Raw genomic sequence first — 27,922 nt, forward strand, 5'->3', positions numbered from 1 at the left:
TGAAAGATATAATTCGGAAGGGAAATCTGAATTGGGGGTGGAGACATTTGATGAAGTACACTTTTTTTAACCCTCTTTTACACAATATCATTAGATAAACATCCTTTTCAATGATACAACCCAAGTCATTTCTGGCCCTTTTCCTGGAAAAGCTTTTTGCTGCTGTCAGTTTACAGGAACAGCAATAAGAGGCCATTTTCTGGGCATGAAGCCCAGGACTCAAAGGGAGGCTCTAGAGAACATCTGGTTGGCTTGATATATAGAAGCCAGCACTGCATGTGTGTTTTTGTGTGTATGTGTTTTTCCTATGCTGACTCATGGCATTGAAGTCTTTCTGGAAACACCCCCACCTTCATAGCCAGCCAGTTTACACACACCCCTTCAGCTCCTCCTTGATTCAAATGTTAAGTCAAGAGGAAGAAGGAAAACGAATTCAAGAGCTGCTCTCAAGCATCTAGAATTCTCTGCACCCCACCTCTTGAGAAGAGAGACTGGCGCCAGCTCTGACTCAGTCTACTACAAGCTGGACTCTCCTCTTAAAGCACCAACTTTATCTGAGCCTTTGGATAAAACTGGAAGAAAATAGTCCACGAGTCCTGTGAACTCTGCAAGAGGCAGGGGGCTGACCACTGGTAGTAAAAACAAAAAGATGGCAGATCCTGAAATTGAGCTTTTCGTGAAGGTAAGTTTTCTAGCTATAATAAAGGCATATGGAATGTATTATTTCTTGACACTGTGCCTGAGATTCTAAAAAGAAGTCAGTATTTGGGCTAGAGATTAGAAATAATTTTGTAATTATATTCCTCCTCTGAGTACTCGATGTATGCCTGGCTGTTCTTAGACGACAATAGGAAAACATGTTATTTGAAAAAGGCAAAGAGATATTGTGGAAAGAGCACTAGACTGGTTGGTAGTCGGAACATCTAAATTATATTCTTGGCGGCTTTCTGTGTAACTTTGAACAAATCTCTCCTTCCCTCTGGACCTTTGTTTCTTCGTCTGTATAATGAAGGAGCCTGACAAAATGATTCTTAAGGGCTTTCTAGCTTTTGCAATCTGTTGTTTTATGAGATAGGTTTTGGAAGGCCTAAATGGGGAGAAAGAAGGCCAAGAATGGGCTGAGAGCCCCAATCCCACACATAGCCCAGATAGAGCTTTCTAAAATTCTCCCGCAATAGATGAAACTCACAGTGGAGTCACATGGACACTATGGGAGAAAACAGCCAGGAGTCTGTGTGAGGAGTCTGCGTGAGGAGGAGGCATTTTAGAATGGTGTGTTTCCTCTTTATGGTCTGCCTTGGGGTTTTTTTGTAATGCCTTAACTTTTCAGAAAAGCCCTTTGGAAAACCCCGAAGGCAGGAGAAAGGAACATGTGTTTCTAAATTAACTCATCAAGAAAAATAATAATTTTGTATAGGTTATTCCAAGTAGAAATTAAAGTTTCCTATACTATTTTTTTCTTCTATATTTTCCTTGACTATTGGAAGTATCCAGGATGATAATAATCATAACAAACTCTCATATCATGTTTGGCCCTTTTCTAAACACTTCACATATATTACACATATTTACATATATTACCTCATTTAGTCCTAACAACTTACATTAACAGTACAAGTAGAAGTAGTATCATGAGTAGGAGTAATGGTAGTAGTACTTGTCATTATAGTAATATTGTTGTCCTCATCTCTAGGTAAGTAAACGAAGGCAATAAAGTTTAAGGAACTTGCCTCTAAAACTATATGTCTATTGATGACTTACAAAGATATAAAATAAAGTATGTTTACAAAATGTTAGCTTAAATATCTGTTAGCCAAAGTAATACTTTTACACTCGTTTAAAAATATTTAAAAACTGGTCAAATATATACACAAAGGACATAATCAACCTGCCCTTTCAAAATTATAGGAGAGTGATCCTTGAATTCCTGCATACCAAAATAATCCAAATAAGTGTTGGACTATGGGGCATAAGAGGCTACTTCTCTTATCTCTGGATTTTAGCAAAACATGTGACTGCTCAGACACAATATTAATAAGCCTTAACTTCCTAACTGGATTTTTACATCTACCAATTTCAAACCAGATGTAATGTCTCTTCATAGGGCAACTAAAGTGTTCCTTCAGTCTAAACTACTCATTCAACCCAATCAAACTCCCCTAACTAGTTGTTGGCATTTATCTATGTGTTCATCTTCATAGAATTCCCATATTTGGGTAGTAATCTGGACAGGAAAAGTTAGTGAATCACACATTGGAGGAACAAATGTTGAATTAAATAATAACTTTCAGGTTAAAATAACTAATCATTTATTGAATACTTACTATATGGCAGGCATTGTGTTAAGTGGTTTATTATTAACCCTATATTATGGATACAGAAAGTAAAGCAAAGAGTATCTAAGTAACTTTGTCCAGGGTCACATAGTTAGTGAATGGCAAGGTTAGGATTCCAATTCTTTAAAATAGTTATATCTAATCTTATTCAACTGTTTTCAATTTGGCAAACATTTTAGTAAATTTTTCGAGAATTTCATCAGATGGAATCCTTTAGATGTAAGCTTATCTAATGACATTGATACAAATTATAGATTTTCTGAAAGAACCTTGAGTATCATCTGGTCCAGGTATTTGTTTTGCTTTGCTTTAAGATGTGTTCCATAGATCTCTAGAAGTTTCATAGAAAATATGGACATGGGGCATAAGGTTTAAGAGGCGTGAAAAATATTAATGAGTAAGTTTAAAAAGCACTGCTCTTTATCAATGGTGTCTCATTATAGATCGTGCAGTTTCTTTCTAAAGATTAAAGGAGTTTGTGATTTCCCCAGCTACCTCTGGCTGTGGCTTAAAAACCCTACCACAACTTCTTCCCCATATCACCAATAGGATACCTAAAAGAGATTAAGCACTTTCCTGTCACAATTAAGAATTTATATCACACCGAAACAAAAGAATTTATATCATACCACCTAGGTGTTTTAATGTAATCAGTGAAAACATTGCCTTTCAGCTCTGAATGACTTGGGCAAGATTTTTAACCATGAACGAAGAACAAAGGATTTTCTAACATACCTTTTATTTTCTCTAAATGCAGACTTTATCTTACTGGTTTGTTGCTCATTAAATAGGTTCTGTGTTCTCTACCAAACACTTTAAAATAAAGATTTTTACATAAAGTTATAGAACTTAACATTTGGGCCAAAATTCTGAATGTGTCAAAGCCATTTTATCTCATACCCTAAACCCTAACCCCTAGCCCCAAACCCATAACCACTAACCCTAACCCCCTCTGGAGAGGTCTCTGAACTCAAAAATACCAGGCACATACACTAACCCTAAACTGTGGTCTGAGAAAGTGACTTATTGAACACATGCTATGAAAAACTGAGAAACAGCCTAATTATCCTGGAGAACACCCCAAACATTCAAGAATTAGTAGTATTACTGAAAATGGGTGTGAAGGTAGAGATAAAAACAGAAAAATTAACTGAATATCTAATTAAAGAGTATTTAGAGTCGCAAATACCTTGCTTGCCTCAACTAGGTAGATGGTTGCCATGTTTATTCTCATCCCAGAGAGCATGGAGTTTATTCTCAGGAGAAATCTTTGAGCTGCAGCATATCAGGCACATACCCTAAACCCTGACTGCTAAACCCTAAACCCTACCCCCAACTTTAACCCTAAACCTAACACTAACCCTGACCCAGTGCTAACCCTCACCAAAACCCTAAAGCTAACCCTAACCCTAACCCTTAACAGCACACCCTAACCCTCTGAAGACGTCTCTGAACTGAAAATACCGGTCACATACCCTAACCTTAAAACAAACCCTAAACCTAACTCTAACCCCAACCCTTATACTTACCCCAGCAAAAGTCGGATTTTGTCCTCTGGTGATGTCTCTGACCTGGAAAATACCAGGCACATACCCTAACCCCAACCTTAACCCTTAACCACTAATCCCTAAACCTAATCCCTAAAATTGACCCTAAATGTAACCCTAACACTCTGGAGATGTCTCTGAACGACAAAATACCAGGCACATACCCTAACCATAACACTAAGCCTAAGTCCAGAAGAAGTCTGGGGTTATATTCTCTGGTGAGTTCTTGAACAGCAAAATTCCAGGCACATACCCTAACCCTAACCCTAACCCTTGATCTGGCTTACTGAACACATGATAAGAAAAGTTGAGAAGCAGCCTAGTTTTCCTAGAGATGACCCCAAACATTTAAGAATTGGTAGTATTGGGGCACTTAGGTGGCTCAGTTGGTTAAGCATCTGACTCTTGATTTTGGCTCAGGTCATGGTCTCAGGGTTGTGAGATTGAGCCCCGTGTTGGGCTCCACACTGGGCACGAAGCCTGCTTAAGACTCTCTCTGTCCCTCTCCCCTCCCTTCCTCCCTCATTCTCTCTTTCTCTGTCTCTCTAAAAAAAAAAAAAGAAGAAGAAGAAGAACTGGTAGTATTTCTGAAAATGGGTGTGAAAGTAGAGATAAAAACAGAAAAATCAATTAAATATCTATTTAAAGAGTATTTAGAGTCCCAATTGAATTCGAGTTGGAAGAGGCGAGTCTGGTCTCAAAATGGAGGGCCATGATGCAAAGGAACCAGAGCAGTTGAGAAAACTGTTTATTGGTGGTTTGAGCTTTGAAACTACAGATGATAGTTTAAGAGAACATTTTGAAAAATGGGGTACACTTACAGATTGTGTGGTGATGAGAGACCCCCAAACAAAACGTTCCAGGGGTTTTGGTTTTGTAACTTACTCTTGTGTTGAAGAGGTGGATGCAGCAATGTGTGCCCAACCACACAAGGTTGATGGGTGTGTAGTGGAACCAAAGAGAGCTGTTTGTAGAGAGGATTCTGTAAAGCCTGGTGCCCATCTAACGGTGAAGAAAATTTTTGTTGGTGGTATTAAAGAAGATACAGAAGAATATAATTTGAGAGACTACTTTGAAAAGTATGGCAAGATTGAAACCATAGAAGTTATGGAAGACAGGCAGAGTGGAAAAAAGAGATGATTTGCTTTTGTAACTTTTGATGATCATGATACATTTGATAAACTTGTTGTTCAGAAATACCACACTATTAATGGGCATAACTGTGAAGTGAAAAAGACCCTTTCTAAACAAGAAATGCAGTCTGCTGGATCACAAAGAGGTCGTGGAGGTGGATCTGGCAACTTCATGGGTCGCAGAGGAAACTTTGGAGGTGGTGGTAACTTTGGCCGTGGTGGAAACTTCGGTGGAAGAGGAGGCTATGGTGGTGGAGGTGGTGGCAGCAGAGGTAGTTATGGAGGAGGTGATGGTGGATATAATGGATTTGGAGGTGATGGTGGCAACTCTGGTTATAGACGTAGAGGAGGCTATGGTGGTGGTGGACCAGGATATGGAAACCAAGGAGGCGGATATGGAGGTGGTGGTGGAGGATATGATGGTTATAATGAAGGAGGAAATTTTGGGGGTGGCAACTATGGTGGTGGTGGGAACTATAATGATTTTGGAAATTATAGTGGACAACAGCAATCAAATTATGGACCCATGAAGGGGGCAGTTTTGGTGGAAGGAGCTCAGGCAGTCCCTATGGTGGTGGCTATGGATCTGGTGGTGGAAGTGGTGGATATGGTAGCAGAAGGTTCTAAAAAAAATCAGAAGGAAAGGGCTACAGTTCTTAGCAGGAGAGAGAGCGAGGAGTTGTCAGGAAAGCTGCAGGTTACTTTGAGACAGTCGTCCCAAATGCATTAGAGGAACTGTAAAAATCTGCCACAGAAGGAACGATGATCCATAGTCAGAAAATTTACTGCAGCTTAAACAGGAAACCCTTCTTGTTCAGGACCGTCATAGCCACAGTTTGCAAAAAGTACAGCTATTGATTAATGCAATGTAGTGTCAATTAGATGTACATTCCTGAGGTCTTTTATCTGTTGTAGCTTTGTCTTTTTCTTTTCATTACTTCAGGTATATTGCCCTGTAAATTGTGGTAGTGGTACCAGGAATAAAAAATTAAGGAATTTTTAACTTTTCAATATTTGTGTAGTTCAGTTTTTCTACATTTTAGTACAGAAACTTTAACAAAATGCAGTTTTGAAGGTGTTTCCTTGTGAGTTAACAAGTAAAGAAGATCATTGTTAATTACTATTTTGTATGAATTTTGCTAAAGTTAACTGTAAAGAAACACCTGCTGACTTGCAGTTTAAGGGGAATCTATTCTCCGCATTTCCAAACCATGAAATGAATGGGCTCTGACATGTGGAGAGAATAGATATTTGTATGTTTGCAATGTGTGTTTTAGATAAATAGAATTGGGTATTTAAATTAGCATATTTGTGAATTTAATAGCATTAAGATTTACCTTCAAATGAAAAAATCTCAAAATTCAAAAAAAAGAGTATTTAGAGTCCCAAATACCCTCCTTGCCTCAGCTTGATAGATGGTTGCCATGTTTATTCTCATCCCAGCAGAAGTATGGGGTTTTATTCTTAGGAAAGGTCTCTGAATGGCAGGATACCTGGCACATACCCTAACCTTAATCCATAACCCATAACACCTAACTGTAACCCTAACCCTAAAACTAACCCTAACCTTCTGAAGAGGTCTCTGAATGGCAAAATACCAGGGACATACCCAAGCCCTAACCTAACCCCTAATTCCTAACCCCTAACCTTAACCCTAACTCCAGCAGAAGTCTGGGATTTTATTCTCTGGAGGGGTTTCTGAACGGCAAAATACAAGGCACATACCCTAACCATAAGAACAACAACAACAACAAAAACATTTTATCTATGTGGAAAAGAAAAAAGAGATTATACCTTTCTCTGAATTTTCAGACCTTTTTCAAACTCTCTTAGAACTATCATAAAGACTATCATAAAAACTGATTAATTTTTTAAAATTCAACAAAACTATTAGATGGGAGAAAACAGTGTTTAAGAGTTTGGGTTTTGGAGTAGACAGTCCTGGACCTGCTACATGAGAAGAGTAAATAGATCATTAGCTCTTGTCTAGCTGAGTGTACTTGAACAAGTCAGCTTCTCTGAGCCTCAATTTCCTCACCTGTGAAACAAGAGGGTTAACAGAACCTACCTCATGGGATCATCTTCACTGTGAGGATTAAATAAAACAACTACATAAAACACTATAGTTGTTAACATAGTAAACGCTCAATAAATGTCAGATATTGTGACTTTTATTATTTTTCATATATAGAAACTTAGATCACAAACATAAAGAGAAAAAGTTGTTTTTGTGAATGACCACATCCTGTCCTTGCCAGCTATATATACTTAAGAGGTGGTAATTCTTCAGTCAGGCTAGGGAATTTACATCCTAAAATTTTCTGTGATGGCACTTTAAATCAGTATATTATAAACAGGGAAAAAAAACCTCTAGTTTTCCTGTAAAACTTGACTGCATTTCCCCCACATCTCAGTGTTTTGCCTTTCCTTTTGCCAAAGGCGATCCACCCTTCCTGCTGTATCTATAATCAGACTCCATTCTTCTTCCTGTCTCCCACCCATAATCATGTTTCTACTTACTAGCCCCAGTTCTGATTGGATCCTTAGTTTGACTTCCGTTACAAAAGAAACACAACTGCCAAGGTTGGGTGCCTCTTCCCACAGCTTTTCACTCCCTGACATCACAAAAGAACAACAGTAACCATCATTTCCTCTGTTGTGCCCATTGCCAGGGAAAGGAAAATTTGCCCCCAAAATTAGGATTATGCCCAGGGCTTCTGGGACCTTAATATTGTTAGAAATGACAGATCAGAGCAGCTGTAAGGTGAAAAGTACCCTTTACTTTCTTCTACAGACTGAGGCAAAAGCATAAATAAATAAATAAACAAACAAACAAATCCATCCAACAGATAAGATATGCTGATGGCTTGCACTTGGGTAGCTAGCAACTAACAGTGTTGGACAGATAGTAAGCATCAAATAAATATTGAATGAATGAATGATGTAAAAGCCATGGCAAATGAAAGAACGAAACTTATTTGGAGATATTTATAAGTAAAACTGACAAGAATTAGTGTTGAATTCAATCTGGGAGCAAAGCAGAAGGATTATCCTCAAGTTTCTAACTTGGGCAACTCAGTAGATAGTGTCTTGTCTGCTCAGGCTGCCATAACAAAATACCAGAGACTTGGTGGCTTAAACAACAGATATTTATCTTCTCAAAGTTCTACAGGTTGGATGTTCAAGATCAAGGTGCCAGCATGGTCAGGTTCTGGTAAGACCTCTCTTCCTAGCTTATAGATCATTGCTTTCTCAGTGTCCTTGCATGGTGGGCAGAGAGAAGAGGAGGAGAGGAGAGAGAAAGCTTCCTGGTCTCTTCTTTTAAGGGCCTTAATCCCATCATTAGGTCCCCATCCTCATGACCTCATATAAACCTAATTACTTCCCAAAGGCCTTGCCTCCAAATACTATCACATTGAAGGTTAGGGTTTCAAAATATGATTCTGGGAGAATACAATTCAGTCCATAGCAGATAGTAGTGTCATTCACAGGATTAGGAGCCCTACAGAAAGAGTAGATCGGTGAGTGGAGTAAAGAAAAATGAAGGAATCCAGTTTGGGGCATGTTGAGATTGAAGTGTCTAAAGCCTGGATTTCCCACAAGACACTGCATCAGCCATAGCCCTCTCAAGAAGTGGCTACCTTTTCTTCCTCATTCTTCTCACCATTGAGCCTGGAAACAAAGTATGTATCCTTTAGGTATCCTTGCTCCTCATTCTTGTGTCCAAACCATTCTACTTCCCCCATACAAAGAAATATCTAGAGTCTCTAGAAATATCTTGAGTCTCTAGAAATATCTTGAGTCTCATAAAATCAGACTAATTCACCCACTACCCTTCCTTGTTATAGTAGTCTTCCAAACACTGGGTCACTCTCCCCTAGTTCTTGAGGATTTTTAGCTTCTGAATCATTGTCACTCTCTCCAACACTATTCCTATCACAATTCTTGGTGATTTTAATATCTACACAGATGACCCTTCCAGTACTCTGGCCTCTCAGATCCTTGACTTCTTCTCTTTCACTGATCTTGTTCTTCTCCTTCCATAGTCATATCCTAACCTTGTCACTGAAACTTCTGCAATGCCTGCATGATATTATAGGGGGGATTATTCTACTTTTTGAACTTTTGTATTTTAATGCATTTTATTGATGTATAATTTACATAAAATAAGATGCACCTATTTTAAGTGCACAATCCAATGACTTTTGACAAATATATATGTACATGCAACCACTACCCCAATCAAAATATAGAATATTTCTATTATCTCAGAAAGTTCCTTTGTGTCTCTTTGCAGTCAATCTTCCCCACTGTACCCCACTACCCCCTGCCAGAAAATCACTTATCTACTTTCTGTCAGGATAGATTGGTTTGTATTTTCTAGGATTTTCTAGAGATTGAATCATGCAGTATGTACTTTTGTCTGGCTTCTTCCACTCAGTGTAATTATTTTGAGATTTTCCATATTGTTATGTGCATCAATATCTCATTCCTTTTTATTTCTGAAGTAGTCCATTGTATAGATGTAGCATATTTGTTTATCCATCTACCCACTGAAGGATATTTGGGTTGTTTCTAGTTTTTTGGCTACATGAATAAAGTTGCTATAAATGTTCATGTACAAGTCTTTCTATGGCCATATGCTTTCACTTCTCTTGCTTGGGTAAATACCTAGGATTAGAATTAATGGGTCATATGGTAGGTACATTTTTAACTTTGACAAACTCTTTATAAACCACTTGTACCATTTTACACTCCCAACCATAGTGTATCAGTTCCAGTTGCTCCACATTCCTGGCGATACTTGGTATGGTCAGTCTCTTAAATTTCAGCTATTCCAATGTGTTCGTAGTGGTATCTTATGCTTTTAATTTTCATTTCCCTGTTGACTAGTGATGTTGAGCATCTTTTCATGTCTTTATTTACCATCTGTATCTCTTTCATACAGTGTTTAAATCTCTTGCCCATTTTTAAGTTGGATAGTTTGTCATTGAGTTGTAAGAGTTCTTTATTCATATATTTTTATATTTTGGATACAAACATTTTTCATTTTCTTAACAGTTCTTATGAAAAGCAGATTTTAGCTTTCATGTAGCTCAATTTATTGAATTTTTCTTTTCTCTCCCTCACTCCCTCACATTGACCTTCTTTCAGTTCCTTATAATGCCATGCTGAAGCATGTTTTAAGGCTTTTGGATATGCTATTTGCTGTTTAGAATGCCTTCTTTGTGCCTATTCACCTAGTTAATTCTTATTCTTTGAATTGAGTTCAATTGCCACTTCCTCAGAAAGGCCTTCCCTAACGGACCCCATATAGATTGTGTTTCTCTGTTACATACTCTCATAACATGCACATCCATCCTTCCTTCAAAGAATTTATCTCAGTTTAAAAGGAAGTTAACTGGGAGACTATTTTTTTAAATATCTGTTATATATAGTATATATTATATATGTATATGTAATATCTGGTCTATTCTAAATACATTATTTGTTCAGTAAGTATTTATTGGGAGAGTGAATGGATGAGTGAAGAGTAGAGGGGCCACAGATAAACTCAAGTACACATAAAAGTTCAAAGCAGGGGGGCACCTGGGTGACTCAGTCATTAAGTGTCCGCCTTCAGCTCAGGTCATGATCCCAGGATCCTGGGATCAAGCCCCACATCGGGCTCCCTGCTCGGTGGGAGTCGGGCTTCTCTCTCTCCCACTCCCCCTGCTTGTGTTCCCTCTCACTGTGTCTCTCTCTGTCAAATAAATAAATAAAAACTTTAAAAAAAAAATAAAATTTAAAAAAAAGTTCAAAGGAGAAAAGTGTGTTGTTTTCTGTCACCAAACAACATTATTACAATATTACTGAGTATATTCCCTATGCTGGACTTTTCATCTCCATGACTTACTTACTTTATAAGTGGGAAGTTTGTACCTCTTAATTCTCTCTGTCTATTTTGCCCACCCCCACCCATCTCCCCTCTGGCAACCAGTAGTTTGTTCTCTGTATTTAGAGATTGGCTTTGTTTGGGGTTTTTGTTTGTTTCACTTGCTTCCTGTTTTGTGTTTTAGATTCCACATATAAGTGAAACCATATGGTATTTGTCTTTCTTTGTCTGACTTATTTCACTTACCATAATACCTTCTAGGTCCATCTATGTTATCACAAATGACAAGCTCTCATTCCTTTTTTATGCCTGAGTAATAGTCCATTCATCTATTGATAGACACTTGGGTTCCTTTTATATTTTGGTTATTGTAAATAGTGCTTCAATAAACGTAGGGGTGCATATGTCTTTTCAAATTAGTGTTTTCATTTTCTTTGGGTAAATACCCAGTAGTGGAATTACTAGATCATATGGTATTTCTATTTCTAATATTTTGAGGACCCTCCATGCTGTTTTCCACAGTGCTTGGACTAATTTACATTCCCACTGAAGATGCATGAGGGTGCCCTTTTCTCCAACACTTGTTATTTCTTATCTTTTTGATACTAGCCATTTTGACTTGTGTGAAAGGATATATCATTGTGGGTTTGATTTGCATTTCCCTGATGATGAGCGATGTTGAGCATCTTTTCATGTATATTTTGGCCATCTGGATATCTTCTTTGGAGAAATGTCTATTCAAGTCTTCATTTTTAATCAGATTATTCAGGATTTTTTGGTGTTCAGTTGTATAAGTTCTTTTTTTTAGATTTTTTTGAGAGAGAGTGAGCGAGGAGAAGGAGCAGGAGAGCGTGCATGAGCAGGGTGAGGGGCAGAGGGAGAAGCAGGCTCCCCGCTGAGCAGGGAGCCCGACATGGAACTCAATCCCCAGACTCCGGGATCATGACCTGAGCCAAAGGCAGATGCTTAACCAACTGAGCCACTCAGGCACCTCAGTTGTATAAGTTCTTAACATATTTCGGATATTACCCCCCCAATGAGATATATTATTTGCAAATATCTTTTCTCATTCAGGAGGTTGCCTTTTTGTTAAGTTAAAGGTTTCTTTTGCTGTGCAAAAGCTTTTTTCATTTTGGTGTAGTCCCAATAGCTTATTTTTGCTTGTTTCTCTTGCCTCAGGAGACATAGCCATAAATATGTTGCTAGAGCTGATGTCCAAGAGATTACTGCCTATGTTTTCCTTTAGGAATTTTATGGTTTTAGGTCCTACATTTAGGCCTTTAATCCATTTTGAGTTTATTTTTGTGTATGGTGTAAAAAAGAAGTGGTCCGGTTTCATTTCTTTGCATTTTTTAGCTGTCCAGTTTTCCCAGCACCATTTATTGAAAAGACTGCTTTTTCCTCATTGGATATTCTTGTCTCCTTTGTCATAGATTAACTGACCATATAAGCATGGGTTTATTTCTGGGCTATCTTGTTCCATTGATCTATGTGTCTATTCTTGTGCCAGGACCATACTGTTTTGATTAGTATAGTCTTGTAGTATAGTTTGAAATCGGAGCATGATACCTGTGGCTCTGTTCTTTCTCAAGATTGCTTTGGCTATTCAGGGTCTTCTGTGATTCCATACAAACTTTACAGTTATTTGTTCCAGTTCTGTGAAAAATGCCATTAGCATTTGATAGAGATTGCATTGAATCTGTATATTGCTTTGCATACTATGGACATTTTAACAAATTTTAACAGTATTAATTCTTCCAATCCATGAGCATAGAATATCTCTCCATTTGTTTGTGTCATCATCAACTTCTTTCATCAGTGTTTTAGAGTTTTCAGAGTACAGGTCATTCACCTCCTTGGTTAAGTTTATTCCCAGGTATTTTTTTTTTAAGTAGGCGCCACACCCAGCATGGAGCCCAACATGGGGCTTGAACTCATGACCCTGAGATCAAGACCTGAGCTGAGATCAAAAGTTGGACACTTGGGGCACCTGGGTGGCTCAGACAGTTGAGCATCTGCCTTTGGCTCAGGTCATGATCCCAGGGTCCTGGGATCGAGACCCGCATCAGGCTCCCTGCTTGGCAGGAAGCCTGCTTCTCCTCTCCCTCTGCCTGCCGCTCCTACTCTCCCTCTCTGTGTCAAAATAAATAAAATCTTAAAAAAAAAAAAAGTTGGACACTCAACTGACTGAGCCACCCAAGCATCCCAAACTATGTTAATTTTTATGCAATTGTAAATGGGATTGTTTTCTTAATTTCTCTTTCTGCTACTACATTATTGATGTATAGAAATTTCTGTATATTAATTTTGTATCCTGCATCTTTGCTGAATTCATTTATTAGTTCTAACAGTTTTTTGGTTGAGTCCTCAGAGTTTTCCACATAGAGTATTATGTTATCTGCAAATAGTAACAGTTTTACTTCTTCTTTATCAATTTGGATGCCTTTTATTTCTTTTTCTTGCCTGATTGTTGCAGCTCGGACTTCCAGTACTATGTTGAATAAAAGAGAGTGGACATCCTTGTCTTGTTCCCGATCTTAGAGGAAAAGCTTTCAGTTTTAACCATTGATTATGATGTTAGCTGTGGGTTTTTCATATATGGCCTTTATTATGTTGAGATATGTTCCCTCCAAACCAACTTTGTTGAGAGTTTTTATCATGAATGGATGTTGTATTTTGTCAAAAGGTTTTTCTGATCTATTGAGATAGTCATATGGTTTTTATCCTTTCTTTTGTTAATATCCTGTATCACATTGATTGATTTACGAATTTTAAACCATCCTTGCATCCCTGGAGTAAATCCCACTTGATTATGGTGAACTGTCCTCTTAATGTATTGTTGAATGCTTTTTGCTAGTATTTTGTTGAGAACTTTTGCACCTATGTTCATCAGGGATATTGTCCTATAGTTTCCTCCTTCTGTAGTGTCTTTGTCTGGTTTTGGCATCAGGGTAATGCTGTTCAACGGATGGATCTTTAATTGAATGGTGTTAAAACAACTATTAACTATTTTTTAAAAATTTAAGTACATAAGCTAGAGTCCCAATATACTCCTGGTGCTAAAATAAATTCCAAATAGATGAAACAAATGCAAAAACTGAAAGCACAAAGGTACTAAATGAAAACACAAAAGAACATTTTTATAATAAAACAAAACAAGAAAGGGTTGGGGTTGGTTTTTTGCTTTTTGTTTTCGTTTTTTGTAATCTTGATATATAATGGCAGTGTAAGGAGATCAGAAAAACCAGATTGAGTAATAGATTTCATGTAAGATCTAATTTTTACATAAGCCATGTTTTAAGGTACATGTAATGTGTATCAAAAAGTGTTAGTATCTTTAGTATACAAATACATTTTTCAAATCAAGGAAAATATCACTTTGATAGAGAAAATGTAAGTTTGTCATGAACAAACTTCATGAAATAAGGAAATCAAATCAGCAATAAACATATGGAAAATGCCTTTCAGAAAGGGAATTTGGCAGGATCTATTAAAATGGAAAATGCACTTACTCTTTTTTCAACATTCTCATTTTTAATATTAATTCTAAAGATATAATATCAGAAGTGGAACAAATTATATGCCCAGAAATATTTGCTGCTGAAGCATTTAGCATAGTAAAAATTTTGGAATATCTGAAATGCCCATCAATAGGAAATGGTTATATAAATTCTGGTAATATATAAAATTAACTATTATTACTATGTACTCATTATACTTGTCATTTTAAATACAATAAACTTATTATTTGATTTATTATCTCTGTGTGCCCACAGGAGGTAGGATCCATGAGATTAAGGGCTTCCAATTTTGTCTCTAGCAACTGGCTCATTTCCCAGTAGGCACTCAATACATACTTGAGCAAATGAATGAATGAGGCCTTCCTTTATCTTAACAGGCTGGAAGTGATGGGGAGAGTATTGGAAACTGTCCCTTTTGCCAACGCCTTTTTATGATCCTCTGGCTTAAAGGAGTTAAATTCAATGTGACTACTGTTGACATGACCAGGTAAGAGAAATCAGGACATGTTTCATTCTGGAGATTGAAATCAGTAGACACCAATATTATGTTTATGTTTGTATAATGTATACTTTAATTAGAGGCCTAACTCTGCTTATTTTCAATAATCATAGAAAGCCTGAAGAGCTGAAGGACTTAGCCCCAGGTACCAATCCTCCCTTCCTGGTGTATAACAAGGAGTTGAAAACAGACTTCATTAAAATTGAGGAGTTTCTAGAGCAGACACTGGCTCCTCCAAGGTACAGCATTCTACGTGATATTACTGTTTTTGAGAAAATCTATTTTGTTGCCCTATATTGCAGATTGAGGATTCTTACTTCTAAATATCTAACTCTTTTCCACTGTTGGATCTCTCTTTTGCTATTTTTCTAGAAACGTTTGCAAAGATCCCCATGATTACTCTATACATGATTACAAAACTTTACTACAGAATTACTTATTTAATATATGTAAAGCTATTAAAACTTTATGAGATGTAGGTAATATATTAGGAAAGGGCAAAGGATAGATTTGGAAACCTGGGAAAGGCAGGGAATTTCAGCCATAATGAAGTTTGGGGGCACTTATACTGATAGAAATTAGACTTGTTTTATTGTAGAGCCCTCACAAGATCTTCAATTTTGAAATAGCCTTTGATTCAGTCTGATTTCTAAGCTCTGTGGGTTGGGAAATATAATGTCTATCATGCATAAACTTCCCCCTTCAACTTCAAATACATGAAAACGTTAGGTGTAACATTTCAAAGTATTTTTTAAAGATTTTATTAATTTATTTTAGAGAGAGAGAGAGAGCACAAGCAGGGGGAGAGGCAGAGGGACAGGAGAGAGAGAATCCCAAGCAGACTCCCTGCTGAGCGTGGAGCCCAATGTGGGGCTCGATCCCAGGACCCTGAGATCATGACCTGAGCCAAAACCAAGAGTTGGACGCTTAACCAACTGAGCCACCCAGGCACCCCCAAAGTATTTTTTATACTCCTTATGCTGTGCCTTTTATTCCCATGACTTACTCATTCCATAACTGGAAGCCTGTATCTCCCACTCCCCTTCACCCATTTTCACCCATTCCACCCCCCCTCCTCTGGCAACCAGCAGTTTGTACTCTGTATTTATATGTCTGTTTCTGGAAGCAACACAATTTGAGATTTCAAGTTATATTACAAAGCTGTAGAGATCAAGATAGTATGGTACAGACACAAAATGATGGGTATTAAGGAGGGCTCTTGTTGTGATGAGCACTGGGTGTTTTATGTAAGTGATGAATCACTGCATTCTATTCCTGAAACCAATATTACACTATATGTTAGCTAACTAGAATTTAAATAAAAACCTTAAAAAAAGGAAATTTGAAAATTCAAAAAAATAGACAAATAGATCAATGGAACTGAATAGAAAAGCCAGAAATAAACCCACAACTATATGGTCAATTAATCTTTGACAAAGCAGGAAAGAATATCCAGTGGGAAAAAGATAGTCTCTTCAACAAATGGTGTTGGAAAAACTGGCAGCCACAAGCAAAAGAATGAAACTGGACCACTTTCTTACACCATATACAAAAATAAACTAAAAATGGGTGAAAGACCTAAATATGAGACAGGAAATCATTAAAATCCTAGGAGAACATAGGCAGTAACCTCTTTGACATCAGCCATAGCAACTTCTTTCTAGATATGTCTCCTGAGGCAAGGGAAACAAAAGCTAAAATAAACCACTGGGACTTCAAAATAAAAAGCTTCTGCACAGCGAAGGAAACAATCAACAAAACGAAAAGGCAACCTACAAAATGGGACAAGATATTTGCAAATGACATATCTGATAAAGGGTTAGTATCCAAAATATATAAAGAACTTATAAAATTGAACACCCAAAAAACAAATAATCCAGTTTAAAAATGGGCAGAAGACATTAATAGACATTTCTCCAAAGAAGACACCCAGATGGCCAACAGACACAGGAAAAGATGCTCAACATCACTCAGCATCAGGGAAATGCAAATCAAAACTACAATGAGATATCACCTCACACCTGTCAGAATGGCTAAATTAGCAACACGGGAAACAACAGGTGTTGGTGAGGATGGGGAGAAAGGGGAACCCTTTTGCACTGTTCATGGGAATGCAAACTGGTGCAGCCACTCTAGAAAACAGTACGGAGGTTCCTCAAAAAGTTAAAAATAGAGCTACCCTACGACCCAGCAATTGCACTACTGGGTATTTACCCAAAGACTCCAAAAACACTATTTCAAAGGGATACATGCACCTAATGTTTACAGCAGCATTTTCTATAATAGCCAAATTATGGAAACAGCCCAAGAATCCATCAATTGATGAATGGATAAAGAAGATGTGAGATATATATATATATATACATATATATATATGTATATATAATATATATATAGTATGGAATATTACTCAGCCATAAAAAGAATGAAATATTGCCATTTGCAACAAAATGCATGGAGCTAGAGAGTATTATGCTAGGCGAAATAAGTCAGAGAAAAACAAAAGCCATATGATTTCACTCATGTGGAATTTAAGAAAAAAACAAATAAGCAAAGGGAAAAAAGAGAGAGAGAGGCAACCAAGAAAAAGACTCCTAACTATAGAGAATAAACTGATGATTATGAGAAGGAAGGGGGTGGGGGAATGGTTGAAATAGGTGATGGGGATTTAGGTGTTATCACTCTTTAAATCTTGCTGGTGTGATGGGTATAGTGATATCTCATGATACTTTAAATTGCATTTCCCTGAATAATAGGTGAATCTGAGCATCTTTACACATGTTGGTTGATGATTTGTTTTTGTTCTGTGAATTATCTTGTCAAATCCTTCTGATTTTCTATTGGCTTATATATCAGGGATTGCATTCAACTCTGATAACTAGAGACAAAAAAAGTACTGGCTTAAATAAATATGGGTTTTATTTTTCTCACATAATAAGAAGTCAAGAATGAGTCATTGTAGGGATGGAATGACAGCTCCAAAAATGCACCAAGGACCCAGGCTCTTTCTTATCTTTCTTCTCTGCTATGCTCCAAGTGAGGCTTCCAGTCTCAAAGTTAATTCATGGTGACAATATGTCTGCTGGAATTCCAGGCAACAGATCTAACTCCTACACAGGAAGAAGGAAAAGGGCAAAGAACAAAAGGTGCAAGCCAGATTTAAGAAGTTTTCACAGAAGCCACACTCAGCAATTTGCATTATATTTCATTATCCAAAAGTAATTCCCATGTTCACATCTAAGTACAAAGGGGATCTGGGAAATGTAGTTCTTATCCAGGTATATTGCCACCCCTAATAAAACAAGTTTTAGTCAAAGAAAGAAAGAAAAAAAGAAGAAAAGAAGGAAGAAAAAGAAAGAGAGAGAGGTACAGAACTGGGTTATCAGCAGTAGTTTGCCCCTCTGACCATCAAATAAATGTGTGCATGCTTCTTACATGGAACACACCTACTCCCAAGAGAGACAGCTTCCAAGTTCCATACAGTTACTGCATCCAGCTCAAAGTTCAGAATCTTTGGGTGATATGCAACATCTCCATTAGATACTAATCGTTGGGCAATTAAATAAATTAAAAGCAAGTTTTCTCCACTCTCTCCTTGACTCAATATATCATGGTGGAGTAGGAATTGGATAACTGGAATAAAAACTGCCATTTTTAAAAGGATAACAATAAAAAGGATAGGCTAGCACACAACAATCACCTGTTCATAACAGTTACCATTGTTAGAGAAACAACTGAAAGACTGTTTCTAAGTTTTGGCATTACAAACAATGCTAAAATGTACTTTCTTTTTACAAAGCCCTCCAGAGTGGTTATTTTGTCTGCCATACTGCTAGATATGGAAGCCCTTTCATATAAACTTTATCTAAATTTTTAAAACCTGTTAGATACCTACATCAATGAAAATGGTGGAGTAAGGAACTCCAAAACTCCATCCCTCCATAAAAGCAATGAATAGCTTGGGAAAAAAATGTCAGAATCAACTTTCCCAGAAGTCTGAAATATAACCCAAAATTTACAAAAGCCAAGGGAATATTAATGAAGAAAAAAAGCTGAATTTTAGTAAGAGAGCCTTGTGGCATTTTAAGTTATCTTATTACCATCTTCTACTCCTCAGTCTTTAGCGGCTTTAAAGATAGTAGTCCACATTGTAGGTGCAGGTTGCTGGTAGCAGAGGACATGATATGGCTTTATTCTCAAATAACTATGGTTATGTGGTTTGGCCTGGTGGCACCCTGATGGACTGGCTCGAGGTTTTGTCTTTTTTTCACCTACTTTAGAGCTTCCCCGGGGCTGAGGCAGCTTCCCTGGTGGCATTCATGGAAGGCATTTAAAGGCAGTTGTATTAGCCATTGCTACATGGGGCAAGGGATAGCACTTGAGGAAAGCAATAGACAAACTGAAAAGTCTGGGAATAAACAGGCTGGGATGTTTGGGGGATACTTGGGGGAATAGGGCTTCAAAACGCTTTCATGTATTCTAGGGACTCTAGAAGTCCATGCACATGTCTAGGTCTAGACCTATGCTTAGAAAAGAACTGAGAAGATCCTAAACTCTTACTTCTGACTGAACTTCAGACACCATGCAAGCAGAAATTGAAGGCTAAACTGTAAACTGCATACATAAGCATTGAAGGAATGCTCCAACTCAGAGCAAGACTGCAAACACTGAGAGACCTTTTCTTTCTTGGTTTGTTTGTTTTGGTCCCAGGAGTTTAATGAAATCTCTGTTAAATCAGTAACTAACAAAGATAATGGGACAAAGATTTCAGTGGCCCCACACAACAAAGAATACAGACTTTACAAAATTACTTCAGAAAATTCACTAAACAAATAAATGATACCTACAATAAGCAGCAGCAACAAATCCTGGGGAATGGGAGAATTTGATTTTCAGAGTTTCTACATTATAATGTTCAAGTGTCCAGTTTTCAAGAAAAAAATAAAATTCGTGGTAAGAAACAAGAAAGTATGGCCCATTCACAGGAAAAAATAAATTAATAGAAACTGACCCTGAAAAAACCCAGATACTTGATTTAAAAGACAAACACTTTACATCAACTGTGTAAAATCTGTTTAGAAAGCTAAAGAAAATCATGGACAAAGAACTAAAGGAAGCTATAGAGAGCAAACTCAACATAGAAAGAATATCAATAAAAAGAAATTATTAAAAGGAACCAAACAGAAATTCTGGAGTTGAAAAGTACATTAACTAAAATGAACAATTCACTAGAGGGTTTCAACAGCAGATTTGAACAGATAAAAGAAATAATATGCAAAACTGAACATCCAGTTTGAGGAAAAGGAAGAAAATGAGCAGAATCTAACATACCAGTGGAATGCCATCAAATGTACCAAGATACACATAGTGGGAGTCCCAGAAAGAGAGAATAAGGATCAAGAGGCAGAAGAATGTTTGAAGGAATAATAGCTGAAAACCTCCCAAATTTAATTGAATACATTTGTCTATACATCCAAGGAGGTCAATGAATTCCAAGTGGAATAAACACAAAGAGATCAACACCAGGATACATTATAATCAAATTATCTAAAGCCAAAGCCAAAGATAGAATCTTGAAAGAAGCAAGAGAAAAATGACTCATCATGTGGAAGTGATCCTCAATAAGATTAACAGATGATTTTTCATCAGCAACCATGGAGGCCAGAAGGCAGAGACATGACATATTTAAAGTGCTGAAAGGTGGGGCGCCTGAGTGGTGCAGTCAGTTAAGCATCCGACTCTTAGTTTTGGCTCAGGTCCTGATCTCAGGGTCGTGAGATCGAGCCCCAGGTCAGGCTCCACACTCAGTGTGGAGTCTGCTTAAAACTCTCGTTCCCTTGGGGCACCTGGGTGGCTCAGTCGTTAAGCATCTGCCTTCGGCTCAGGTCATGATCCCAGAGTCCTGGGATCGAGCCCCGCATCGGGATCCCTGCTTAGCAGGAAGCCTGCTTCTCCCTCTCCCACTCCCCCTGCTTGTGTTCCCTTTCTCACTGTGTCTCTCTCTGTCAAATAAATAAATAAAATCTTTAAAAAAAAATAAAGATCTTTAAAAAAAAAACAAACAAAAAACTCTTTCCCTCTACCCCTCCCCACTGCCTTCTCTCTCTCTCTCTCTCTCTCTCTCTCTCTCTCTCTCTCTCATTCTCGCTCTCCCACTCTCACTCTCTAAAATAAATAAATAAATCTTTAAAAAATAAAATAAAGTGCTGAAGGAATAAAAGTCAACCAAGAATTCCATATTGGGCAAAACTATACTTCAAAAATGAAAGAGAAGTTAAGACATTCCACATGAACAAAACCTGAGGAATTTTGTTGCTAGTAGACCTACTCTACAAGAAATGCTATAGGGAGTCCTTCAGGCATAAATGAGAGGCCACTAGACAGTAACTCAAAGTCATGTGAAGAAATAAAGAGCAGCAGTAAAGGAGGGAAGCACATACTCATCTCGATGCAACAATATTTTTACAAAATCCAACACCATTTCATGATAATACTCAACAAACTAGGAATAGAAGGGAATTTCCTCAACCTGATAAATGGCATCGATTAAAAACCCACAGATAACATCACACTTAATGGTGAAGGATTGAAAATGTTCCTTCTAGGATCAGGAACAACACAAAGATACCATTTCTGACACTTCTGTTCAACACTGTATTGGAAGTTCTAACCAGAGCAGTTATGAAAGGAAAATAAATAAAAAGTATTCAAAATGGTAAGGAAGAAGTAAAACTATTTCTATTTGCAGATGGCATGATCTTTCATATAGAAAATCCTTTAAAATCCACTAAAATACTACTAGAACTCATAAATGAATTCAGTGCAATTGAAGGATACTACAGTCAACATACAAAAATCAGTTGTATTCCTTTACACTATCAATGAATAATACAAAAGTAAATTAGGAAAACAATTCCATTTTCAACAGTATCAAAAATAACAAAATACTTTGGAATAAACTTAAGGAAGGAGGAGAAAGACTTCTCTGCTGAAAACCACAAACCATTACTGAAATAATTTAAAGAAGACCTAAAAAATGGACATTTATATTAGTTTCTTAGGGCTGCCATAACAAAGTGCCATAAATTGGGTGGCTTAAAACAGAAATTTGTCTTACAGTTCTGAAGGCTAGAGTATGAAGTCAGAATATCAGCAGGGCCATGCCCCCTCTGAAACCTTTAAGAAAAAGATCTTTCCTTGCCTTTTCCTAAGTTCTAGTGGTTTTCCAGCAGTCACTGGTGTTCCTTGACTTGTAGATCCATAACTCCAATCCTCCATCTTCACATGGCATTTTCTCCATACCTCTGTCTTTTCAAAAGATGTTCTTTTTTGGGGCGCCTGGGTGGCTCAGTCATTAAGCGTCTGCCCAGGTCATGATCCCAGGGTCCTGGGATCAAGGCCCGCATCGGGCTCCCTGCTGGGCTGGGAGCCTGCTTCTCCCTCTCCCCCTCCCCCTGCTTGTGTTCCCTCTCTCGCTGTGTCTCTCTCTGTCAAATAAATAAATAAAAATCTTTTTAAAAATTAAAAAAAAAAAGAATGAAGTAGGGATACGTACTAGAATATGAATGAAACTTGACCATCATACTAAGTGAAAGAAGCCAAACACAATAGGCCACATATTGTACGATTCCATTTATATAAAATGTCCAGAGGGGCACCTGGGTGGCTCAGTCATTAAGCGTCTGCCTTCGGCTCAGGTCATGATCCCAGCATCCTGGGATCGAGCTCCGCATCGGGCCCCTTGCTCAGCAGGAAGCCTGCTTCTCCCTCTCCCACCCCCCCTGCTTGTGTTCCCTCTCTCTCTCTCAAATAAATAAATAAATAAATAAATCTTAAAAAAAAAAAAAGTCCAGAATAAGCAAATTTATAGACACAGAAATATTAGTGGTTCCAGGGGCTGAGAGGAGGAGTGAATGGGGAGTAACTGCTTAATGGGAACTAGATAGGAGTCACTGTTGCACAATATTGTGGCTGTATTAAAGCCACTGAATTGTACATTTTAAAATAGCTTAAGTGGTTTTATGTTATGTGAATTTTATCTCATTTTTTTAAAAAAAGATTAGGCTTTTAATTGAAATTGCACTGAATTTATATTACTATTTGAAGAAATTTCATTTTTATGATACAAATGATTCCCATCAGAAAACATTATTTGTGTATTTGTTTGGGTACCATCTTATTACAACATTGTGTAAGTTCAAGGTGTACAACATGTTGATCTGATATTTACAAATTGCAATATGATAACCACTCTAGTGTTAGCTAACATCTCTACCACATTACATAATTATTATTTCTTTTTTGTGGTGAGAACAATTAAGACTTTCTCTCTTAGCAACTTTGAAGTTTATAATATAGTCTTGTTGACTATAATCACCATGCTGTGCTTACTTATCTATTAGTTGCAAGTTTTTAACATTTAAACAATATCTCCCCAACCCCTCCCCAAGGTACCTCCAGTAACTATCATTTTACTTTTTTTTAATGAGTTTTGCTTTTTAGATTCCACATATAAGTGAGATTATACAGTATTTGTCTTTCTCTGTCTGATTTATCTCACTTAGAGTAATGTCCTCAAGGTCCATTCATGTCACAAATGGCTGGATTTCCTTCTTTTTTTATGGATGAATAATATTCCATTGTATATTCCACCACATCTCCTTTACCCATTCATCCACTGATTTACATTAGGTTATCAACCTAAGTGCCAGTCTTATGTTCTTTGATAAGATTTTGTCTTGTTTTGTTTTTTTCATATTGGTTCTCTACCTTTTCTATTACATTATTTCTAAATATTTTATACTTTTATCACTATTATAAATGGAATATGCTACTAATACCCATTTCTATCTGGTTATTGCTAGCTAGCATGGAAAACTTATTTTTTTAATGTTTGACTTGTATTAGCCACCTTACCAAAACATCTCATTCATTCTAGTAATTTTTCCTATACTTTCTTGGGTTTTCTAGGTATACAATTATATTGTTGCTTCTCTTCCAATAATTATACTAGTGCTTTTTGTTCTCAACTTGCTAGAACCTCAAAAACAATATCTACTATAAAAGCAATTGTAGGTGTCTATCTTGTTCCTAAATTTAATGTAAATGGTTCTAAAGTCACCATTTTGAATGTTTTTTGTCTCACTTGTTAGTGCATTCAGCAAAATGTTGAAAAGTAGTAGTGATAATGATTATTCTTATCCTGTACTCATTTTAAGGGTAATAGTTCTAACAGTTCACCATTTAATATGGTGCTTGCTGTAAGTTTTTGATGGGTACATCTTATCAAGTTAAGGAAATTAATGAATTAGTTTAATCATTCAACAAATATTTCCTGAATACTTTAGTGTCAGTTACTATTCTAGGCACTTGGGATATATCAGTGATTAAACCAAGCAAAAACACTCTGTCCTTGTAGACCTTACATTCTAGTTGGGGAAGACAATTAATAAGCAAGATTAAAAAGCAAAACAAACTACTTTAGATGATGCTAAAAACTAAGAACAAATAAAACAAAGGAGGGAAGTAGCATGTGTTAAGGACAGGGGAAAGGTTGCAGTGTTAGATAGGGTGGGCAGAGGGTGGCCTCATTTAGGAAGGGATTATAAAAAGATCTGAAAGAAGAGGGGAAGCAGGTCATGTGCATATATGAGGGAAATCACTCCATTCAAGGGCAAAGTGAAAAAGCCTTGGGGTGGAAGCTTGTCAGGCCTATTTGAAAAACACCGAGGAGATAAGTTCCGAGTGAAGTGAGTGGGGAAGAGTAGAAGGAAATGAGAGCAGAGTGGTAAGATAGGGTCAAATCACATCAGTCCTCATAGACTACTGAGAGGACTTGGGGTCTGAGTCTGAATGAGATGGAAACATTGCAGGGTAATAAGTAGGGAAGAGATATGATACGACTTACCTTTTAACATGATTGCTCTGGCAGCAGGTAGAAAATAGTCTAGGAGTGTGGGGGACAAGCAGGGGAGTGGAGAGAATAGTCAAGAAGCTGTTGCAGTAGTATAAGCTTTGGACCAGGCAGGGGGCAGTGGAGGTGGTGAGAAGTAGATAGATTCTGGGTATATTTTGGGGTTTGTTTTCTTTTCAAATTTTTATTTAAATTCTAGTCGGTGAACATACACTGCAATATTGGTTTCAGGAGTAGAATTCAGTGATTCATCACTTACATACAACACCCAGTGCTCACCCATTGCCCTCCCAAATGCCCATTACCCATCTAGCCCATGCCCTACCCAACTCCCCTGGGTACATTTTGAAAGGTAAGCTAGCTAGAATTGCTAATGGATCAAATATGGGGATGGAGAGAAGAGAGGAATCAAGGAAGATGACTAAGTGTTTGTCCTGACCAATTCTAGTTGCTAGTGGGGTTTTTTTATGAATAGGAATTGATTTTCATTGAACTCTTTTCTGCATCTATTCATGATCATATGGTATTTGATTTCTTAATGTGGTGAATTACATTACTACATCATTTTATTTTATTATGTTAAATAAACTTTGTATTATTAAGGAGAGGCCATCTTGGCTACTTTTTTCCATCCTCTCTATCCTCTTTATTCCTTCATTTTTATGTAAGTTACAATAATTTAAAACCATGTTTTTCCTACGACTTACCTTTGAAAATGTATTACCAACATATCTCCTGCCAAATAGGCTTTTATGAGCAAGTACGGAGGACCTAACTACCATTTAAAACATTGTTTCCACAAGTTAATGAGCTTTGAATTCTCCACAATCAGTTTCCCAGTGAACTTTAGAAACTTAAGTATTCTGATATTGGGAAAAATACATATTTCCGATGAGAGATTCCAGGACTTTCCATTTCCAGCACAATTTTCCAAAACCTCCATTCTCAGTAGAGCACAAGCTAGGACACTTGGTCTCTGACTTGTTATATGTGAATAATCATAGAGTGATGTTTCTTTTTAAGGTATCCTCACCTGAGTCCCAAGAACAAGGAGTCCTTTGATGTGGGCTGTAACCTCTTTGCCAAGTTTTCTGCATACATTAAGAATACGCAAAAAGAAGCAAATAAGAGTAAGATACCTTTGTTTAAATTTGTTTCTCTCACACATTTGCTGATTCTCACAGTCTCACTCAGCTAAAATAGGATTTTCCTGAATATGTAGTATATGTTGGGGAATACACTCTTCCTCTGATTCTTTCTTCTCTCCTTTGAAATTCCTTTGCATGAAGTTTTATTAAATTTAGAACCCAAGATTCAATAGAGCAATTACTAACTTAGCTCAATTTCCCAGTCCTGTGTACCTTTAAGGTTTCTAAAACCATAGCATCTACCATCTCCCACAAACATTCTTGAATAGGTCTACTATCTTTTGAGTCATGAGAGCTATTAGTCTCTGATTCCATTTCTGACTCTTCTGTGTTTAGTAATAACATATGTGACTTTTTCTTTCTCTGACTCTCCTCCCAATGCACCTCCTCAAGAAAAGTCCAAAACTGTTTTTACTCACCATTTGAATAAACATCTGACCCTGTCTTATCAGTGGGTAATTGAGAGTTCTAGTTAACTATTTAGATTTTGAAGGGCCAGTGTAAGCAATGTGTATAGATAGAGATGTCTAAATGGGTAAACAGCATACTGAGAATGTATTCAGTCATGAAGACAAAACATTAGTAACCTTATGTTTTCTTTGCATCAGATTTTGAAAAATCTCTGCTCAGAGAATTTAAACGTCTGGATGACTACTTAAACACCCCGCTTCTGGATGAAATTGATCCAGACAGTGCCGAGGAACTCACAGTTTCCAGAAGATTGTTCTTGGACGGGGATCAGCTGACACTGGCTGACTGCAGCTTGTTACCCAAACTGAACATTATTAAAGTAAGTCTTTGTAGGGTACGCTGAATGGTCTGGGAGGGGTTTGGGAATGGCCAGCATGAAACACAGCGACTATTTAGTGTGAGATTGTTATATGATGGCTTTGTCATCATCATTATGCATAGTGTATATCTCCTTTTTCTCCCCAGAGGAAAAATCCATAATGATCTTCTCTGGGAACCATAAAAACTTCTTGCTTCTTCCAAAATCAGGTGTTTTCCACTGTCTTATCTATGAAACAAGGGTAATATTACCCATTTCATGGAATTGTTGAGAAAATTAAACTAATGCATGTAAAATGCTTAGAACAGTGTCTGAATCATAGCAAATGATAAATAATGTGAGCTACTAATAATTTTATGATGATTTAATTATTTATTTAATAAATTCTCATTGAACAGAACTTATTCTGTCTCAGATCCTATGCCAGACACAGAGAATACATAAAGAAATAAGACATAGTTGGGACCCTAAGCAAACTCTTAGTCTAGTGGAGAAATATGTGCTCTTTTTCTGTGCTTTCTTCTAAACATATTAATAATTAAATACAGCATAAATATAAATGTGATTACACACATAGCTTTGTCTACCTTTGTAAACAAAACATTAAAGTAGTAAGTCCAAGATTTTTTAGGTTTATTTTTGTGTAGATAACATATTCTTAACGATCTTGACTTTTGAGATATGTTTCTACACACTAGGCATGTCACTGATGCCTTTTACTACCAACTGTTTTTTCCCAAAACCCTAGGTTGCCGCCAAGAAATACCGTGACTTTGACATTCCAGCAGAATTCTCAGGAGTCTGGCGCTATCTTCACAATGCCTATGCCCGTGAAGAATTTACCCACACGTGTCCTGAAGACAAAGAAATTGAAAATACCTATGCAAGCGTGGCTAAACAGAAGAGTTAGGACGCTCTTTTAGTAGAAAAAGCTCTCTTTTCACTTATTATCATATTATAAAGGTTTTTGGAAAAAAGAATATGGAAAATACTGTTTCCTCTATCCAACTCTCTTATGAAAAGAATGCTGTATTTTCTGTATTTAGTCAGTCCAAACTATCTTCTCACCGTGTATTTTAAAGTTCTTTATATTTTCACTTAATTTTCAATTTTAGTATATGTGCTGCCAAAGCGAGCACTTCACTTAATTTTCTTTATTC

At 37.1% G+C, this 27,922-nt stretch overlaps 1 protein-coding gene and 1 pseudogene across 2 annotated transcripts; both read left to right on the plus strand.

Moving 5' to 3' along the window:
- Positions 1-279: 279 nt before the first annotated feature.
- On the plus strand, positions 280-27,851 carry CLIC2 (chloride intracellular channel 2). Its single transcript, XM_021682636.1, has 6 exons — positions 280-682; positions 14,790-14,899; positions 15,025-15,150; positions 25,848-25,954; positions 26,581-26,762; positions 27,511-27,851. The coding sequence occupies exons 1-6, from the start codon at positions 650-652 to the stop codon at positions 27,670-27,672; spliced, it is 720 nt and encodes a 239-aa protein (XP_021538311.1). The 5' UTR covers positions 280-649; the 3' UTR covers positions 27,673-27,851.
- LOC123323405 lies at positions 4,586-5,877 on the plus strand (annotated as a pseudogene). Its single transcript, XR_006539375.1, has one exon. The product of XR_006539375.1 is annotated as a heterogeneous nuclear ribonucleoprotein A3-like (transcript).
- Positions 27,852-27,922: the final 71 nt, after the last annotated feature.

This window comes from Neomonachus schauinslandi, chromosome X (genome assembly GCF_002201575.2).
Source record: "Neomonachus schauinslandi chromosome X, ASM220157v2, whole genome shotgun sequence".
NCBI lineage: Eukaryota > Metazoa > Chordata > Mammalia > Carnivora > Phocidae > Neomonachus > Neomonachus schauinslandi.

Bases quoted from the DNA above. Each gene is read 5' to 3' on its own strand.
- CLIC2 (XM_021682636.1), top strand. From the start codon at position 650: ATGGCAGATCCTGAAATTGAGCTTTTCGTGAAG. The intron at 25,955-26,580 runs GTAAGATACCTT...TCTTTGCATCAG, and splicing joins GCAAAAAGAAGCAAATAAGA to ATTTTGAAAAATCTCTGCTC. The intron at 26,763-27,510 runs GTAAGTCTTTGT...CCAAAACCCTAG, and splicing joins CCAAACTGAACATTATTAAA to GTTGCCGCCAAGAAATACCG.